Below are 21,182 nucleotides of genomic sequence, written 5' to 3' on the forward strand. Positions count from 1 at the left end.
GGTATGCGGGCCTCCCTCTGCCGTGGCCTCTCCCGTTGTGGAGCACAGGCTCCGGACGCGCAGGCTCAGTGGCCATGGCTCACGGGCCCAGCCGCTCCACGGCATGTGGGATCCTCCCAGACCGGGGCGCGAACCCGGCTCCCCTGCATTGGCAGGCGGACGCGCAACCACTGCGCCACCTGGGAAGCCCAGGGGAGTATTTTAAATTATGAAAATGAGAGGGAATTTTTTTCTTGTTTTAAAAGTTACTATACACCATGCCACCAGTGGTCACACTTTATAATTACAGTATTTTTATTATATCTGAAAACACATAGCTCACACACAAATTGACTTGTATTTTTGAAAGCTTAAGCCAAAAGTTAGCTATGTATAATAAACCAGAATGAGAAAATAAAATTAAAAGATTCCTAACATTTTCCAAGTGTACCTTTAAGGGAACTCCCATTCTATTCACTACATATCACTGAACTAGTTATAATGTGAAATTAATTGTTTATGTTTTGTTTCCACAGATTAGTTTAATAGTGCAAGCTCCCAGGGGAACTGGTCTTGGGTACTAAGAAACTCTAACAAGTATTAAAATGAATCCTTAGTTGCAGAGTTTCATTCTAACAAATATTTTAAGGGTGCCTTCTGGTCATCACTGGCCTTCAGAGCATTTATTGCCTATTTTATCTGGCTGTCATTAAATTAGTGATTATTTATAAATTTGGATATCCCCAATTTTAATGCAAAAGTTCCAAATATGATCTTTGAAGCGCTTTAGAAAAGATTATTTTCTAGAGAAAGCATTTGTAGATTTTTGTTTGTTCTTTTACAGAAGATAAGCACTTATACATTGATTTATGTGGTTTAATGTTTGTTTACTTGATTATATGTCCTTTACTTGTATCCATAACTATGGCTTTGGACTTATAAAATAAAATTCTAGAGAGTAGAGATCAAATCTGTTTAACTCATTTTACAGAGCAGCTCTTGTAAATAAGTGGCTAGTAAATGCTTTTGATAATGGCAATGAAAATGACTGAGACCTACAATTAATTCTGTAGGAGAAGCAGCATGGTCTCTTGCCACAGTGCCTCCAACAGGGAAGAAATTAGGATCTCCTGCCCAGCCCATCATGACTGAGTTGAGATTTCTTCCTTGTGCATGAGTTCCACCATTTTCTATAGCTGTCGAATGAGCTGAGGCAAAGTGCTGTGGGAGAGTAGGCTGAGGATGGAAAATAGTGACAAAAAGCTTGGACTCTGGAGTCATGCAGCCATGGGTTCACCTTATTACCCATGTGACCTTGGAAATTTACTGACTTCTTTAAGTCTTTATTTTCTCTTCTTAAAGATCCTTAGGATTTTATAAAACCTTCCCCATCTTTAAAATAGCAATAATAATAGTACCTACCTTGAAGGGTTGTCATAGGATTGAGTGAGAATTTGTCAAGAGTACAATGTCTGACACATAAAAATTTCTCAATAAAATTTTTGTTATTATTATACCAAGTCAGTCTTTTTTTTTTTTTTTTTTTTTTTGCCTTGCAGATTGTGGGATATTAGTTCCGCAACCAGGGATTGAACCGGAGGCAGTGAAACTGCCGAGTCCTAACCACTGGACCACCAGGGAATTCCCCGAGTCACTCTTAATGCTTTTATTTACAAATTATTTTTAGTAGCTAACAGCCTAAATACCCAAATGTGAAGTCATTCCATTGTTTTTGTTTTAATTCAGTTTCTATGCAATTGGCTTATTAAAAATAATAATATTTACATCTTAATTTTCATAGTATTTTATACTTTTCATAGACAGTTTATTTCAATGACATGAGAACAATGACTTTAATTGAAAGGCTTTATATTTTCCTCAATCCTTTGTAATTGTATTTTTCTGAAATGCCAACAACAATGGTGGTAGTAAGGCTTAAAAACAGTTCCCTTTTGGTTAGCCCTGTAGTTAGGAATTGTGTATAAAGAGGTGGGCACGAGAATTAGGCTGGATACTAAAAGAATTATTTTTACAAAGTAGAAATACAAGATTTTTTTTGCCAGATGTCTAATAATCTTTATGCATGTTTTGATGTGGAAAGATCTCCAAAGTATGTGGTATAATGAAAACAGCAGAGTGCAGGACAATATTGTAAAATATGTCCCAATACTTGATTGAAAAAAATACAGACAGAAAGTTAGACAGATAAGCCTATATGCTTGTATAGGCATAGAAAATTTCTGGAAGGATTTATAAGAAACTCTCAGTAATAATTGCCTTTGAGAGAATAACTGAAGTTTTACTTTAGATAAGAGACATTTCAGTATATATATTTTTAGTACTTGTTAAGTATTTTTTCAGTGTGTATTTTCCTTTGTAAATAAAATTTAAAATAAAAATTATCTGGTATAAAAATTACCATGACCATCATCAATAATCATTTATTGAGTTTCTACCCATTATAGGCAATGTGCTAGACTTCATCTGCATATAAACTAATATTCACAAGCATCCTGCAAGATCAGTCAAAGTTATGTAGCTTGTACAGTACTGCAAGTAAGGGATGGAGTCATTTTTTTCTGATTTCAACCAGAGTTTCCAGAAATCTGTAATTCATGGCCAACCAGTATAGGCATTTAGCTCTTTACTACATAGAAAATGAAAAGGATTTCTCCACTATGATCTCAAATCATTGAGATTACAAATTCTGTCAGTATCTATCACTCCCAGAGTTTTATTTAAGGTAGAGACTTAAAATAATGTCTTTCAAACTGAGTTTTCATTTTACCTATTAGGACAAACTTGTCATATAATTTTTTTCCAACTTGGAAGCTATAACCAGGATTTTCACAAAATTCATCTGATTTCTGACTAAATTTGTTCTGCCATTTAGTATGAATGTACCATTCCTACATGGCTTTTAAAGCATTATAATTAGGGATACAAAAAATATCTCCTAACTTATACTATGTCAATTTTTTTTCTACTCTTACATTATTTAAGTAAACACTATCATTTTTTTGTATACAAATCAGTGACATGTCTGAGTATTATTGTACAATGTTTGTTCTAGTGATCATTTCTAGTTGTGCTTTGAGGAACTACCATAAAATTGTCAAGGGCCACAAGGAGGTGGCAGCATAGCTACATTATACTGCAGGTCTTCATCTACTATTTGGGAGATGGGGGGAAAGCAGGGGGAATAGCAGAATCAAATTCACTAGCAAGGAAGAAATGAATTGAAGAAGGCCCAGACTGTTAATGAATGTCTGAAGGAGAATACGGAGAGTACAGAAGTAGAACATGTGGAATAAGTGCTCACAGGCTTAGTGACACTAGAATGGTCCTGGCTGTGGGAATGTGCCCATTGCAGATTCCATGGTTATATACTGATTCTGCTCCCAGTTTGGTTATGTGGATAGTTCTGCATGATTTAATCAAGGCGAAGTACACAGAAAGAATAACTATACTTGTTCAAACTATACTTGTTCTCAATTCAGGGCATAGAGTCTAAACCTAAGTTTTAATGTATTTAATTTGCCATTCCTTCATATCTGAGAGAAAAAAATACTGTAAGTTAATGTTAAGTCCTTAGTCTCATTTTATCTTTTCAAAAATATGATATCCCAAACAGCCATCAAAACTGTCAAACGCAGCTGTTGCATTCCTCCTGTTTAGTCATTCAGATGGTTTTCTAACAGCAGTGTCCTCAGAGCTTTTCTCCCCTTATATAAAGATTTACATAAACCGTGGCTTTAGAAATTATAAATCAGCTACTTTCCTCTCTCTAGAATATCAGTCCTAACAACAATGTGAGTTGACACCATTTCCTTTTTAATAGAATTAAAATTTTATTTTCTTTTGTTGTAAATTGGGGAAGGAAGTGAGAATATTTAAATTTTGATCGCAATTTTAACAAAGGATGCAGCTTTAAAAATTAATGAGGTAGGGTACAGTGGAATAAAATTTCAGGTCTATGAAGACTTTGGCTCATTTTGCTTCTTCAGAATAAATTGAAGTCTCTTCATAATGTAAATTTCTCTTTCTGCCCTTCCCATATCTTGATATCTTGGAAACTCCTTGTGCCTTCTCTCAACCTTCTTTTCCCTCTTCCTTCTCGCTTCCCCTTTTCTCACATAGAAAAGGAAAGTGACACTTTAACTCCAGGAACTTCAAATTGCCCCGCTTCTCAACATTCTTCCTGGGGGCTGCCTTTTTGTCTGAAATTACTACATTGCTAACTTCTTTTGATTAAAGCAGCTGGTATCCCAGATAAAATCTAAATCTTACGTCTATAAAGAAAGCAGCCATTTGGCAGAGTGCTGCTAATACAGTACACAGCACAAATAAGGCTTGGTGTAGAGAGGGGTAAAGAAACAGGGCATGGCTCCCTCTCTGGAAGTCTCTCAGTCTTCAGTGGTAGGACCCAGGTCAGGGACCCTGAGAGGCCAAGGGGAACAGGTTAGGGAGAGAAGTTTTCTTGTGGAAAGAAGGATGAGCAGAAACTAAAGGGAGCTTTTCACCTTTATTAGCATCTTTCATGAGAGGAGTATTCTGAGAATTCCCAGAGTGGACAATCATTTAATTAAAAAATTGTTGAATGAATGAATAAATATGAAAGGAATTGTTCCACTCATTTTTTTTCCTTACCTTAAAACCTGGGCAAGAGTAGACTGCATTTAGATATGAGACAACTAATTATTCTTCTTAGCAAGTAGTTATATTCCATAAAGAATGCTATTCATTCCAAACTGTGGTCCAGAAGAGCAGGAAAATAAAGTGCATCAACATATTTTAGAGCAAGTAACCGAAGAAGAAATCTACTAAGCTTATAAATGATTTGCTACAAGATTAGAAAAAGTGCTGCCTCATGCTTCTAGCAGATTGGGAGCCCTGGCTATATTCCTTAAATAATGAAAAGTTTAGCCACTTCTGCTGCTTCTATACTTTAATTTAGTTACTTTTATATGCTTAAGTGCCTTCAGGAGCCTCAGGCAAGGTTTTGAAGAAGAAGGGATAAAATGCTGAATCTTATAAGTCTCTTCACTCTCTTTAAAGAGTATTAAAAAATACCCATGTGCACTAAAGGCTGGTACAACAGTGTTAACTACAGCAAACACTAGTGACTTCTTTTTTTTTTTACAACTGTTGTGGAGGCATTAATACTAAGGTGAAACAAGCTTAGTATTCAGTTTGACATGTTTAACCAAGTATGAACTGAATAGCCTATAATTGTAAACAAGATACCACATGTTGCCTAACTTTCAGAATTAAGTGTTTAGTTCTCTGTCCTCAGTCAGTAAACATTTGTGAAGCACTTTTGTATATCTTCTGTTTACTGGGAACTAGGGACAGCTGTGTAAGTAAGATGGATGGTTTGCAATAGACCTATTCACTGGACACTTTTATATTTATAGTGTTCGTAAGGAGCAGGAGATCACCTGAAGGAGTAAGGAGGATACTTTCCTGTACCTTTAAGCTTACCTTTGCCAGTTGCTCGTGAATCTCAAGCAGGCTGGGTCGGTTGACCTTGGGCCCACTAATGCTGCCAGTGTTGCGATAGTACTCGATCTTGGGAACAGCATCCATGGTGTTGTGGCCAAAGGTTTGTAGGTAGTATGTGTTTGTGTGGGAATCATAAGCATGAAAACTGGCATCTGTTTTAGCAGTTTCTCCAGTTTGGAGGAAGTTGTCATAGCGGTCCTGATTCCCAGGTCTAAAGCTGATTCTGAATCTGTTCTGGCCTTCATCCCCAAAAGAGGTTTCCTCATAATGTGGAGGGTCGGTGTTGTCATTCACAGCCACACTGCTCTCATGGCTCTCATTTATGACATTAACTTGAAAGCGATTGGTATTACTGGGCGCGGAATCCAGAAATACGTTGGAAGAGTTGTTCAGTGACATGTTCCAAAAGGGATTTTTTGAACTAAGCTGTCTGCTTTATGGCTGTTTAAAAAAAGTCTATAGATTTCCTCCTCAAAACAAACACTAATGTGTTTACATTAGGGAGCTCCTGGCTTTTGTTCTAGAAGAACTCAATAAATAGATTCTTGATATATTGTCTCCTATACAAGCTTCAGAATGCTCTTCAAAGCTGTCATTGAAAAAGAAAATTAGACTTGTTCCAGATAATATAAATATATTTAAGTAGGGTTGGGGGTATGAGGGAACAGTTTTCTTTCATAAGACATACGATTTTAAATTCATTTCCTTAAAAATTACCTGTCCAGGAACCTTAGTTACCTGGGCAATTAAATCCCATAATAAATAACTGGGGACCTGCTTCAGCAAACAGAATTTCCAATGGAGTCATTAAAATGTTACCTGCGTTTGTAGTATTTGCTTGTACTCAGTGCGATTGGATTCAATATGACTTTAGAAAAGATATAACTCTACCAACTGAATAGAGTAAGAGCTGATGAGAATATTCTCAGCCTGAAACAGAGTTCATTGACAGTACTAAATGTGGAAACTGCCAAGTATTTTGTGATTGATATTAGTATGTATTATATAATGAATACATTTTAAAAATATTTTTAAAACTTCTAAAAAATGCATTCTTGTCAGGTTATAAATATACATCTTGTCAAGATGTCTCTGTGAATTCTTGGGTCTTTTACTAGCCTTCAGAATGTTTCATTTGTTCATACATTTGTTTGTTTAACAAATACTATGGAACCTTTAAAAAAAATAGGAGTATTCAGGGTAAGGAAATAAATCTCAGTCCTTAATAAAGTTGTATGCTATATTTAGGTAGAATAATTATGCTCTACTGATTCCCTTTAAAGAAATATTCTCGTCTTCGAGAGGTTTTTATTTGACTGTGAGATAGACTGCATAATCATTTTCACAATCCACGATATAAGCCCATCTTAAACATTCTTTCACCAGAATAATATCTGTTTATTGATACCTTAAAATTTGGCTTTTCAAAGAAAGTTCTACAAAGATAGATAAATACAAAAAATAAACAAAAAAACCCCAGAAAACCTTGCTTCTCCCCAGCAGTTATTAAAGCTATTTCTTTGAATTTAAAAAAAAAAAAATCTCAACTTCAGCTCTCAAATAATCATTCCTGGAGAAATTATAGTGAAACTATTACCTGTTTAGTTTTTATGGAACCTCTCACTTCTCATTACCCTTGACATCCTCACCTTTACCCACTTCTCAGAATCTACTTTATGACATAATGTTAAGTTTGATTTTTACCCTGCCCAGAAATGTTTAACTTACCACCCAGGAGCCTTCTCAGGAAGCATAACCTACTTCAGCATCACCCAGGCATATATGCAGCACTTAGCTTTCACCCCCAAACCTTAGGCTTCTTCTTATTGGTTAAAATCTTCCTTGAAAAAGATGACGAAAAATGATTGGCCTGGATTAATACTGTAGGCCCCACCCAGCCATTAGCACAGAAGAACCTTAAGTACTACATCAGCTAGTAACCAGGAGTAAACCATTAATCCTTTTAGACAGGAAGACAAAGTTTCTTTAATTCATAAGGGGAGTTGGATTGCTCAACAGCAATCATCCAACAAAATATGAGCAGTGCTTCAGTCTGAGGCTAAATAAATTGAATCTTGCCATCTCATTTCACATGATTCCTAGTGACCTCCTATTGTTCAGGATATGCAGCGAAATATAGGCCTCCAGAGATAATTTCTATACTTTGTAACTAGACAGTGGTATTTGAGATTATTTTATCTTGCTTATAGCAGATATTATCTTGATTCTTCTCTGCACAGGAAGTGAGCAGATTGAGAGTATGATCAATGATTTATTGAAAATATTTCTACTTAATGGGAAAACTCTTTCAAGCAGAAATCAAACTATGGGTAAGTTTTCCAGTGGCAGTGCTAAATGACCTTTTTGCCTCCTCCTGGCAAAACATTTTTTTGTTTCTTTGTTGTTTTTTTTTTTGCGGTACGCGGGCCTCTCACCGCTGTGGCCTCTCCCGCTGCGCAGCACAGGCTCCCGATGCGCAGGCTCAGCGGCCATGGCTCACGGGCCCAGCCGCTCCGGGGCATGTGGGATCTTCACGGACCGGGGCACGAACCCGTGTCGCCTGCATTGGCAGGCGGACTCTCAACCACTGCGCCACCAGGGAAGCCCCTGGCAAAACGTTTTTATCAAAACTGGTTTTTGAGTTTTGTGGAGGGTAAGGTTTTGCTCAGATCTGTGAGGTGGTGGTTATTAAGACAGCACAAACAATTCCTCTGTGCAGGTTCTGTCATTGGTTTTCAAGCGGGATGACTGAAAGAGTCCTCCTCATGTTTTATTAGAAACTATTCAAGTGATTTCCAGTTGCCTGAGCAGCAGAGTTGTGGTGTAATACAGAGATGAGGAGCAAGTCTCTGGGGTCAGCATGCTTGATTCACATCCTGGCCCTGCCACTTCCTATCTATGTGAACACTGGTAAGTTACTCAGTCTCTTTGTGCCTTTAACTTTCTCATCTGTAAAATCAGTTGTGAATAATGCTGTGTTGTAGACTCATTGTGAGGGTTAAATGAGTTAATTTGTATAAAGGGTTAATGTGCTAATTTTAGAAAGCACCGGTTTGTACTTAGTGCTTGCTTTTACTATATTGGCAATATTTACAAGTTACTGATAACTTTTGCATCCAAGATTCTGGGGTGAATCATTAGAGATTGGGATAGGTACTATGCCTATTAAAACAGGGGGAAAGGTAGGTTGGTGAACAGAGAGCAGATTATAGAAAGGAGTCTGGAGATACCTCAGTAAAACCCCTTAGAGGCTCTTAGTCAGGTAACTGTCATGCTAATCAGTCAGGCTAATGTCATGAGGCTGTATCAGAAATTGAGACAGAATTACAGTTACCTATAACTCATTTTGCTCTTAAAGGCCACTGGTACAAGGCATTTATCTGTTCAACAAAGGGTTCTGACTTTCCATATGGTAGGTGTAGGGAGTAGTCTCATTTCAGACTCAGCTGGGTGGTGCTGGTTATTTAGATCAGATAAGATGAGGCTGGGACTCAAAACAAGTCCTCTTCACCAGCCTTGTAGAGGAATTGTGAACTTACTTCACAATTGTGAACTTCAACTGTTCCCTCAACTCTGGTCCTCTTTCAGGAGCCCATCTATTTATTCCTCAACCTTTTCCCTCTACCAAAGACTAGGAATGTCTCTGATAGCCATCAATTTCCTCTTTCCTTGCTGACTGACTGCTTGGCTATAATGTAGGGTGAATTGGTTTTGGTCTTAGTCTTATATCAACTAGACATTTTCTCTCTAAGCTTTTTATCTCTAACTGTGAAATGAAAGTCTTTGTTCTCTATTAAGGGGATTCAGACGTTCTGGAGCAGATGGGAGATGGTTTGGGGTATATGGATGAAATTACACCATCCATAAACCAACCTTGAAAGGCCTTTCAGACAGGTGGGTAAGGTAACAGGGGGAAACTGTCTGGAGGTACTGTCTATCTTTTCTCTTATCCTCCTTGACAGGGCTCTTGGGAAAAGGCAGCTAGGGGATAATCTGGCTATGATATTGGACATCTATTCCTAGAAGGGTTAGCATTTCATGAAATTTCCATGTTCTCCATGCTATAACCATCCTTTATATCTCACATTTTTTCTAGCTCTAAAAATACCGATTCTAACCTCTCCGTGCCCTCCCCTTTCCCCCAGAAAATCTAAGGTACACAATAGGCCATGAATAAATGCCATGAATGAAGACACTTTTGGTTAAAAGAATTTCTCTTTAGTAGGATTAGAAATAATACTAAGGTGGAGTTGATGATATCTGAAAAGCTTATGGGTGTTGAACTTTCAGAAACAATGCTCATACTTCACAAAGTTTCCTTATCTTTGGTTTTTGGGGTCTTTTTTCTTTTTGAGATAAAGATGGCGCCTTGTTAACATCACAGGTCTAGTCACCAAAATGGAAGGTCTTGTTGGGTGTCTTCCTTGGGAGACAAATGGGAGCATCTGGTACTTGGGCACGTATCTTAGGGAGTACTTCAGAAGCCTGGGTCACAAAGGAGATGACTAGCATCATGGACATTTACAGCTTTCAGTGTGTCCCGTTGACCTGGCTCAATGAGCTGTTCTTGGACCAAATTACGAACTGGCTACAAGGTATCCCAGGCTGACACTCCAGTACCTACTGGGGTTCAAAGAGTCTCCTTAAGGTGTGAGTTTGGTCCAGAAGATCCATAGCCAACACAGATGTGTTCTAAATCTACTACGAGATGAAAAGTGTCAGGGACTCTCCCTGAGACAGCTGGCTGTGGAGTGCCTTAGACCTGAGCAATAATCATATTTGTAAGATATGCAGAAATGTTGTGGACAGTGTGTGGGAGTAGAGCATGATATTTACAAACAATGACTATGATTTTGATGAGAGTGTAATTCCTAATACAATCACTCCCTAATTTGGTGACCTTGGGAAGTTACTTAATCTCTCTCAGCTTCAGTTCCTTATCTGTGAAATTGAGCTAATAAAATGGAAATAGTAGTACCAAACTCAAAGGATTGATAAGTATCAAATTTCATAATAAGTGGAAAGCACCTAATTTAGTGCTAACTCTCAGTACATATTAATCCTTTTTTTTTTTTTTGGTGTGTTTGGCAGTTCTGTGTTCTCAAGTGACACAAATATTTTTGTATTTATTTATCTCCTGGTATATTCCTCCATTCAGTTACAGAGAGTCAGAATTTTGTAGTTGGAAAAAATTTTAGAATTATATAATTCTATTTTTTTAAATTTATCAAATGAAGAGAATGAAAACTGGAGAGGCTGAATAACTTACACTGAGCCATTACTTCGTAAGGTTTGATAATCTCTTTAACAATTACCAACAAGGATAATAAATAATGATAGCAAGTTATGTTTAAACAGTGTTTTCTGGTTTTCAAATTACTTTCCCACTCATTATATGTAACTTGGTCCTCCCAACATTTTTGTAAAACATGTAGGATAGGTTTCTTTATCCTTGTTTTGCAGATATGGAACTTAAGTTCCCATTAGGTAACTTTCTAGGTCATATTGCTTGTTCTTGGCTAGGCAACATTAGAATTCAAATCTCAGAGTTTAGGCTCCTAAACTGAAAAACTTTTCATGACGTCTTAAAAATCCTCATTCATCTCAGATCCCTGGGTTTCCAGGTATATTTGTAGAGCTCATAGGGCACTAGAATTAAAAGGGATGTTAAAAATCCTCTGGTTAGCTTCCTCAATGAAGTCTACAGAGATAAGATGACTTGGCCAAGGTTGATAGCTCTATTGGTGGCAGAGACTGGACTTCTTGTTTCCACCAGGTGATGATGAAAACTCCCTTTTTATTGCTATTTATAAAAGGGGAAGAGGAGGGAGTATCAGTATGATCCCAAGCTAGGGGATTTTATTGCAAGAGATCCTAGAAGGAGAAGAAATAGAAGTGTCAAATTGTGACATTTGGGGAACTTTATGGCCTATGCTTGCTTGTAGGGTTTGTATGAACATTGTGGACCTATGGCTATTATTAGGAAAATCATATTCTATTTATTCTTTGGACTGAGGGGTCCTTATCTTTGACACCTAATTCTCTAGAGCAAGGGGGGGGGCAGTCAGGAATATGGAGAGAGTGTCTGGGTGTTGCATAGGGGCAGATGCAGGAAGAATAAAGATATTATATGTGGCTGGAGTTATCCTTATGCTCTATTCATTAGAAACCTCAATGTGAGGACAGAGGAAAGTGAGGAACCCCAACAATGGTTTATCACTAACACAGCATGGTGGATAAATTAACCATACACGTTTATTGAATTCAGTGAATGAAATGATCTTCCTCCAGCACGCTGAAGGAAATTACAGTTGTGTCCACCATGTGCCCCAGTGGTATAACCCTAGAAACTATAAAGCTGGAACACTCAGGCAAGTGCATGTTCAAATGTCCCTTTATCAAACTCTACAATTTCACCTTCCCATGTAGAGGAAGGCATGCTACTATATGGGTCTAACAGGATTTTGAAGCATCTGATGATAAGAAGTCCCAAGAAGATACACAAAATCCCAACAAAAGCGAAGCCAGTTTTTTGCTCCAGAGTCAACGAGAAAGCTGACACTTCGTTGACACTCATCTTAGCTGAAGAGTTGCCACAGTAGGTACTACTCATTATTCACTGTCACATCATTTTGGCTCTTCAGAATTCCTGCTGGAGTCACCTCTTGGCCTAGATACAAAATTGGACTCAGTTTAGTTTTATCCATACATGGTATTAGGTAGGTAATTGTTTTGTAAAATCTGGCATTTTTCAAACTCTCTTGACTTAACTCACAAAAGATATATGAAAACATTATCAGATATGGATCAGGATCAAATTAGTATTGGAGATGCTACGTCTATTGTAGTAATTACAGGATTGCCTTTGTGGACACACAAAACTATACGTCTGTACACTAAATATAAAATCATGTATGAAGGGGAATAGTCAAATAATTAACCCTAAAAGCATTTGATTCATTAAGTTAAGTCACTGAGTTGAATTCATTAAGTTAAGTGATTCATTTGATTCATTAAGTCATTGCTTCTTTGACCCGAGTTGTCATCTAATTTTCATTTCATTTTTGCATATATCAATAAAACCATAAATAATTATAGGGTGTAAGCTGGTCAAGCTCTCTAAAGTCCGTGTTTTAACATCTATCTCCAATGCCATTTTGTCTGATAGGTTCTGATCCTTTTAAATAGGTGTAATATCTTCTTTCTTTTTCACTCCCCTCTTTAGCTTTTAGACTTATGTTCTTGTATTTTCTTTTCCACTACCACTTCATACACTAAATGCTAATTTCTTAAAAAGAGAAATTGTGTTTTTAAAATTATGTTAAAAAGAGCAGTACCCAAAATAGTAGCTTGCAAGTAACAAGCCGCCGTAGTTGTGGACCATTAACCATCTCACCACCATCTCCACTGGCTCTCACACCCTAAATAGACATAAAATCCAAGTTAAACAGCATGTTTTCTATGAAATTCAGCTGCAAGTCAAGCTCCCCAGACACCTTGCCAACCAGATTCCCACTATCTCTAAGCTCCTACTATGTTGAGAGTCTAAAACTACAGCAAAAGGGTTCAAAAAGTGTGTGTTGAATTGAAGCAAAATAGATTTTTCCACTTGCTGTCTTAAAGTTAATTAAATTAACTAATGAAGAATCAAGATTAGTTAATTAAATCAAATGGTTACTAACCCTCAGCTGCCCTTCTTGAGAGGACTGTCACCAAGAAGCTTGTCATCCAATAACTGAGAATAATAGACTGCTGGTGTTTTTGTCTCTGTTGTTGCTTCTTTTGATAATTTTAAGAATTGTGTTTATTAAAATGACTGACCCTTCAGGTTCTTTGGGGTTCAATTTTCAGAAAACAACCGGGACAGAACAAGGAATGGGAGGTAAGGAGTGGAGAAAGGGAGTGATTAATAAGAACAAGCCTTGTAGCTTTCAAAATTGTTCGCCAACTTATACACGAGTTAATATCAAACAATATTTATTTTATACTGGTTTGGATTACAAAAGAGCTCTGTCTTCAAACCTTAAGTGTTAGAAATATTCAATACATTGTGGGATATGCTGGTTATTTGACTTTTTTGTTTAATTGAAGGAAAAAATGTTGTTTCAACCCCATTTGTTGAATTTCTTTACACCAAATCATTTTTCTACCCTAATAAGTATGGTATACTGAATATATTTTAATTTTTAAAAATGTCAAATCACTTAAGTGTTTCAGAGTGATTTTTCTGAAGATTGAGCTCTTGTTGTACAATTTATCCTGTAGAAAGTAGGGGAGACTGGACTGAATATCTAATGACCTTGGGACTTAACTAGAACTTTTTTTTTCTGACCAAATCTTTAATTTTATTGCTTTGTCATTTAAAGGTCTTTTGTTGAGATTCATACACCCTCTGGTTCATTTTTTTAATGGGTGGACAAACTGAAAAGAAGGATGTTTCTACATGGAGATGCTGGATCAACCGTTTGACTGATTCAGCCAAGTAACTTGTTGAATTTTTTTTTTCACAAGAGCCATGACCTTGCTAGGCTATACCATTTGACTATTTCCTGGGACATGTAGGTAAGAAGAGGCAATAAGCCTGGTTTACTTGTGGACACAGTAAACAAACTCCCTTCAGTGAAAGACTTGTTGCCCAGCACGTGGGAGGGCTACCAGCAGATAATCTTCAGCTGCTAGCTCCTTCCATGGATTGCCTCAATAGCAGAGAGCTGCCTCTCTGTAACCCAAGGTTAACCCAAGGTTACTTCGCTTCCAACAGCAGACAGTTTTCAGTGACTGATTAATGTGAAAATAAAAAGGCCTGGCCATCTTGAACTCTGAAGAACCATTCTAGGGAGGGAGACACAAGAGGGAGGAGATATGGGGATATATGTATATGTATAGCTGATTCACTTTGTTATAAAGCAGAAACTAACACACCATTGTAAAGAAATTATACTCCAATAAAGATGTTAAAAATAAATAAATAAATAAATATGTTAAAAAAAAACAAAAAACATTCTAGCTCTAGAGTTCATCATGGGGAAAACCAAGGCTGTTCTTTCATCACAGTTCAAATTCTGCCCACTCCTGCTTAACTCCCCACTCTTCCACAGGTGTTGAGCCCAAGGGCACTACTCAGTAAACATCCTACACACTACTCTCTGTCTCAGAGTCTGGTTTCTGAGGAACCTAACCTGCAACAATTGGTATCACTATAATTAAAACATCTGGGCAGTTTTAATGATCTGTGCATTTTTCAGCTAGTTCATTTTGCCACCATGCAGAAATAGCCTAAACTGAGTATAGTTATGATATTAGCTAAATTTATTTACATGTTTTTTAAAATCATGAAGTAGACATGTACACAGGGTCATAACTGATCATTAGAAGACTTAAGTCAGTTGGCTCTTAGCTTGTGATTAATCCACTAGACTCTGTTATTCTTATAAAAACCCACCAACTGACCAAACAAACCAAAAGAGACATTTTCTAGCTGTAGCAATAAAACACGCAACTCATTTTTCACTATTAAATTAAAACAAGGTATTTTCCTAGTTAGAGGTACAAAATCCCTTAAATTTTATATTACTATTTGTCTAACTTATGGCAGACATACCTTATATGTCTGTCATACGTTAAAACACAGCATAATGTTTTGTTCTTAGAGTCTTAGGCAATCTGTGAATTGAATTACTTATTTTAATGGAAAAATAACTACTTCTCAAGCAGTTACCACAGTTTCTGGCACGTTGTAGGTATCTAATACATATTTGAATTGAATTAAACTAAATTTATTGAAAAATACAATTTTTGATAAATAAAGTTCTGGTTTTAAAAAAATCTAATTTTTAAAATTCAGAAAACATTTAAAATGAAATGAACAAGAAAACTTTGATTTAAAAAATATCAGCTTTAAAGATACATTAAAATTCAGCGCTCTTTCAGAGTTCAGCGTTTCTGGTTTTTTAAAATAATTGATTAATATAGCATTCCCAGAAAGACTCACATGATTTGTAATATTCAAAGGTAGGGAAAGTAGATCTTTTCTATCGGCCTTGTTAGTTCCCTTTTACTATCTATGGAAAGGTATGTAGCCATCATATTATTCTGGCATTAACTACGAGGAAGTAGATAGTTAAATTTTGTATTCAATCAGAATGCCTTTGTTAGCTTAAGACTTCTGGTATAATTATCCCTTCTTCCCCTGACTTTGCCTTCTTTATTACTTGGCTGCTCTGGTTACCCTTAGCTAAGAAGGGTACGATACTTCAAAGATACTTAGCTAAGATACTTCAAGAGCTTTTGGAATTGGGTAGGAGTACAAACAATGAATGGATATATGGAACCACTGTTAGTAAATGAATAAAGTCACCATTTTTTATACTGTCTTGGAAGAACAGATAAATGGTTGTCTCGTGGCTTTATACAGTTTATAAGCCCTCTTTGGCTATCTACTGTTGGTACCAATATAAATGAAATGCAGGACAAAAACTGGGAGCTGAATGAGGTTAAGGTATTATATAATAATGAATACAGCAATTACATTTTAGTTATTCATGCAACCAGTATATATATTGAATATCTGCTCCATGTCAGCACTGTTTTTGGTCCTGGATTATAATGATGAACTACAGAACAATGTGCACCTGCCATAATGAGTGGAGGAGGAGACAGACTCAATTATTTTTAAAATTGTCTTATCTATCTATCTATTATATATCAGGTAGTCATAAATGCTACGAAAGAAAGCAAGCAAGTTAAGAGGAAAGAGAATGATAATGAATAAAGGGCACTTCTTTAATTAAAGAAATCAGCAAAGGCTTCCCTAGGGAGATGACATTTGAGCTGAAGTCTGAATGATGTCAAGAAGAGAGCCGTGAAAATATCTGGAGGAAGAGCATTGAAGTTTGAGGAAACAGTCATTGCAAAGGCTTTGAGGTGAGAGGATTTCATACACAATATGTTCAGATAAAGAAATTGACCAGTAACACATTAAACTCCCTACTCGTACAAGATGGTTTAATGGTATCAGTTGACAAAGAAAAGGCAGAAGTACTTAATCTACTTCTGTCTTTTTAACCCATGTAGAATGCTCTTTAGAAATGACCCCAGGGCTTCCCTGGTGGCGCAGTGATTGAGAGTCCACCTGCCGATGCAGGGCACACGGGTTCATGCCTCGGTCTGGGAAGATCCCACATGCCGCAGAGCGGCCGGGCCCGTGAGCCATGGCCGCTAGGCCTGCGCGTCCGGAGCCTGTGCTCCGCAACGGGAGAGGCCACAACAGTGAGAGGCCCACGTACCAAAAAAAAAAGACCCCAAAATCAAACAATAAAAGGAGACAAGAAAGTAGTAGAATAATGTTTAGCTGCATTAGATGAGTTAAAACTCCCAGGATAAGATGATTTATAACTTGATGAGCAAAAACCTTTGAGAAACACCTGACCATGAGAGTGCTGCCATAAGTATGGACTTGGACAGACAAATGTCTCAATTTTCAGAAAGAGCAATGGGAAATTGTGAAAATTATATATTGGTAACTTGGAATTAATCTTTGTTACAAATCCGTAATTAATTATTTTAATTAAAATTAATTTAAATGCTAATTTGTCAGCACTAAAGAAGTCACTAAAAGTTAAGATGAGGTTAATAAGAAGTAATGCGAAATTCACTTCTTTTTGGGAAAGTTTACTACTAACATGGAATATCAGGGAAATAACATCGACATGGTTTACTCGATGAAAAATAGCACAGCAATGCATTTAACAGTCTCCCATGATATCTTTTTTGGGGAAGATGGTGAGATTTGCCTGGATAATATTATTTTTATGTAGAGTCAGAGTTCACTGAAGTATCCTAATAAAAATTGGGCTCTGTAATCATAGAGACAGCTCTCTAATGTAGTATCACAAAGGTCTAACTCTATCTACATCCTCTTCAGTGTTTTTGAACAGTAACTAGGTTGAAGACATTGAAGTGATGATTATTAAATTTGACACAAGGCAGGGCTGAAAACTCTAAGTTAGCTCACAGAATCAAGATTCAAGACAATTCTGATGACTGTAATTCTGGATTGAAACCTGAACATAAAATTTAATAAAAAAAAAATTTAATAGAAACACTTCTCAAGTCCCATATTTAAGTGGGAGGGAGGGAGATACACCAAACTTAGATGGGGGACACTTGACCTGGAAGTTCATGTGAACAGATGTTTTATTAATATCTTAAAAGGAAGAACTTAGACTTTTATATTCATCTTAAAATTCTACCTTACACCAAAGGTGAAAACAAAATACAAGCCAAGGAGAACACCTGAAAGGGTAGTACTCAAATGTTGAAAAAAAAAAAGTCTGGCCATTGCTGCAGGCATTTTGTCCACACAAGCAAATAAGTGAAAAGCTAAGCAATTGCCTAACAACATGTTCAGAAAATAGATACCCTTGGGAATTTAAGCCATATATGTAGTGGTTAAAATACCAGTATTTTCAGGCCTAAATTTTTCAAATATTTGCCCAAACTTTCCATTTTGCTTGCTCTATTAAATGAACGACTTGTCTCATTTCAACACCAAGTCTAATGTTTTTGAGAATATACTGCTAAGTGTGCTGAGCTTTGCACCTTTCAATTAATATAGAGCATAATATGATATAAGAGTAATAACAAAATATTAAGAATCAATAGAGGTCTTCAGATGCAACACTGATTTCTTCATAATTAATAAGGTATCCAAAATTACTGGACAACTGTGGATAAAAGATACATTTCATTCACTTTCTCTAATCTCTGGAACAGAAGCAAAAAAAAAAAAATTAGCATGTTCTGCAAAACAGACATTTTAATGCCTACCTCAAAGGGAAAATATCATCTTAATATCCTGTTTATAGGGAAATAGAAAATGAAAGAAATATGGGAGAATTTAGACCATGAAGTTACAAAACTAAATAAATAAACCCTTATGAGAAAAGAAATTTGAGAATAAAGAAATGAATTTTCAAAATAAGAGTAGAGTGTAAAATTATGTGGTAAAAGTTATTTTTAATATGCTCTGCCACAAAAAAAATGGGTAAAATTATCAACATTGTACAGTTTAAATATCAGTGTCTATGTGTTTTATGATTAAAGTATTTAAGTATATTTCTGTAGTACTACTGCAAATGACAAAATATTGCCTCAAGCCGTGTTAACTGGAATCAATGTTTAGGTATTCTAGAAATGAGAAAATGAGTTGAAAACACATTATTTCCTTCATGGCAATTTTCAGGAACTGGGACTTCTAAGTTCTGATGAGTCATTGGATTGGGCCAAGGGTATACCTGTAGATACCAATAGGCCCAAATCTCACTGAGCTGCTTTGTAGTTAGTAACCAATAAATAAGCAAACACAGTCTTTCTATGACCAGTCATACAAATCACACTATTGTAAGTAGTCAAGCAAAGATAACAGTATTTTTACACCTGATTTATAGACTTTCATATACATGAATGTTATGTGCGATTTTTTTTTCTGTGAAATAAGTTCATTGATTGGAGATATAAAAATTCACTTTTCAGAAACATATAGTCATTTAATCATGCAACAATGTGTAACTGCAGAAACCAATATTGAAAAGTATGTGCCTATTAAAAAAAGAAGTTCCTGTATTTTATTTTAATCAACAGGTTTTTTTTCTCCTGTTTATTCATCTATTAATAATATTCCAAACAATATATCTAAAATAACTATTATAGTGGAATATGGTGTTCTAGATGAAAACTGTTATGATACTGGTCATTAGATATAATAATCTCTAATGCTAATGATATGAACATTCATAATTTAATGAAATGAGACATATAGGAAAACCCAAGCTTAAAAAATAATGAATTCTCCCATATACACACCCCTTCAAATATCAATATTATTAAATCCCATTAAAAGAGGGAAAAGAAGCATTATTGAGGCCACATCTGCACAGAGCTAGTTAGTAATTTGGAATGGAATATGTTGGAATCAAAGGAAAACCTTAAATAACAAACCCAGATGTCTTCATCATGATGAAGTGCATAAATTTCAGGCCTCCCCAGGAATCCAAAACCTTGAGATATGCCAAAATCAACCTCCCCTCAACCCTTCAGATTTCAACCTTTAGAGAATTTCCCTCTTAAGAGAATCTTTGAATGGCTCCTCAAGGACTCTGACATTCCTTTTTTTTTTTCCAGAAGCACTGGAAACCTGGTCTGAAAATTCTCAAAATGTCTCACTAGAGAAACCTGGACTGTCATTATCATTCTGCCTTGTTTGTCTCCAGTTCTCTTTGGACATATTAAACTTAAGAAGCATAGAAATCACCTACCAAACATTATGGAAGAAACATCAGCAAGCACACAACACATCCACTTTTTTTTTTTTTCCTTTTGTCAGCAGCATCAGCAGAAACATTAGGGCTCTTTCTTCTTTAGAATTTGAACTCAGCAGACCTACAGACTCCTTCCCCCTCTCCACCCTCCCCATCTCCTTTCCTGCTCCCTAGCTTCAGAAATACAAGAAAAGGAGACATGCTTTTCATCTGGACCTGCACTAGAATCCTGTCAGTTAATGCGAAGGGTAGGGGGAGAAAGTTACTCCGCAGGGAGAGACGTCTCACCTTCCATGCTTGTTGCCATGGAGATGAAATCCAGCGAGTAGATTTAAGTGTTGGCCCGTTTGTCTGTGTTCGCTGATCTGTTCGGTAACAATGTAAAAGACGTGTCCTGGGAACCTGCGTGGAGTCCCAGTACCGCGGTTATCGCTTTACTGGCCTACGTGTGTAAATGACTGTATCTGTCGGTGAGGGGCAGAAGACGTGTGCGCGCGCGAGTATATTTGCAGGAAAATGTGCACGGATTTCTTCCATGTGGCGGTGTGTAAATATTTGCGCGCGTGTGTGCGTATGTGAGGGCGTCTGACCGTGTGTGTCTGTGAGAGAGAAGCGGTGGGCAGTGAGAGGGGGTAGGGAATCGGCCACCGCAGCAACAGGTTCCATAGTCCTCAGCTCTGCAAAAAAAAAAAAAAAGGGTCATTTTCACTCATACCACACGTGCAGGTTAGCAATCGGAGTTCATCACCAATTTGTCTTTCTAAGGCAGTGGAGGTGTTAATTAATGTATTGTTAAAATACTTGTTTTCCTCTTCTGTCTGCATCGTGCCGCGAGCATTTTGTTGTGCTCGGTGACTGCAGTCTCAGTCGAGGAGTAGGCAATAAATTCCTATGTCTTTCTTCTCATCCTATAAAGGAAAGACGTGGGTGACGGGTGTATTGGTTTAACTGGGGATCGAATGCGTCATTTGGAGTTATTTTTCCCTACCCTTCGCCTTGCCTATGCAAACCCAACAGGATCCCCTCGTCTTAGGAGTAGGTTCCTAGGCGCTGTCCGTAGTGCTGAAACGTTGTGTAGTATGACCTAGCTCCCACAGACGAGCTACAAGGGTAAGCTGTGACAAAGTGAGAGAGTGGCATGGACATATATACACTACCAAACGTAAAATAGCTAGTGGGAAGCAGCCGCATAGCACAGGGAGATCAGCTCGGTGCTTTGTGACCACCTAGAGGGGTGGGATAGGGAGGGTGGGAGGGAGGGAGACGCAAGAGGGAAGAGATATGGGAACATATGTATATGTATAACTGATTCACTTTGTTATAAAGCAGAAACTAACACACCATTGTAAAACAGTTATACTCCAATAAAGATGTTAAAAA

At 37.0% G+C, this 21,182-nt stretch overlaps 2 protein-coding genes and 1 long non-coding RNA gene across 3 annotated transcripts in view; 1 reads left to right on the forward strand and 2 right to left on the reverse strand.

Annotated features, from left to right (window-relative positions):
- The window catches only part of SLC12A1 (solute carrier family 12 member 1), a 92,585-nt gene extending 85,162 nt beyond the window's left edge, over positions 1 to 7,423 (reverse strand). Inside the window, exon 1 of the mRNA XM_024132919.2 lies at positions 5,464 to 7,423. Coding sequence (XP_023988687.1) covers positions 5,464 to 5,883 — 420 coding nt within the window. The 5' untranslated portion in view covers positions 5,884 to 7,423. The remainder of the gene's footprint in view (positions 1 to 5,463) is intronic.
- The window catches only part of LOC114487099 (uncharacterized), a 132,740-nt gene extending 112,642 nt beyond the window's left edge, over positions 1 to 20,098 (forward strand). The window contains exons 11-14 of the long non-coding RNA XR_008618619.1: positions 7,725 to 7,814; positions 8,262 to 8,394; positions 16,193 to 16,407; positions 19,666 to 20,098. This is a non-coding gene — a long non-coding RNA (uncharacterized lncRNA). The remainder of the gene's footprint in view (positions 1 to 7,724; positions 7,815 to 8,261; positions 8,395 to 16,192; positions 16,408 to 19,665) is intronic.
- On the reverse strand, positions 11,197 to 20,270 carry CTXN2 (cortexin 2). Its single transcript, XM_028495350.2, has 2 exons — positions 20,091 to 20,270; positions 11,197 to 12,154 (listed from the first exon to the last, which is right to left on the reverse strand). Exon 2 carries the CDS (start codon positions 12,095 to 12,097, stop codon positions 11,852 to 11,854), a length of 246 nt encoding a protein of 81 aa, XP_028351151.1. The 5' UTR covers positions 12,098 to 12,154; positions 20,091 to 20,270; the 3' UTR covers positions 11,197 to 11,851.
- Positions 20,271 to 21,182: the final 912 nt, after the last annotated feature.

The sequence above is a fragment of the Physeter macrocephalus genome, chromosome 11 (genome assembly GCF_002837175.3).
Source record: "Physeter macrocephalus isolate SW-GA chromosome 11, ASM283717v5, whole genome shotgun sequence".
Lineage (NCBI taxonomy): Eukaryota > Metazoa > Chordata > Mammalia > Artiodactyla > Physeteridae > Physeter > Physeter macrocephalus.

Excerpts from the sequence above, each read along its gene's own strand:
- CTXN2 (XM_028495350.2), bottom strand. The coding sequence starts at position 12,097 with ATGAGTAGTACCTACTGTGGCAACTCTTCAGCTAAGATGAGTGTCAAC.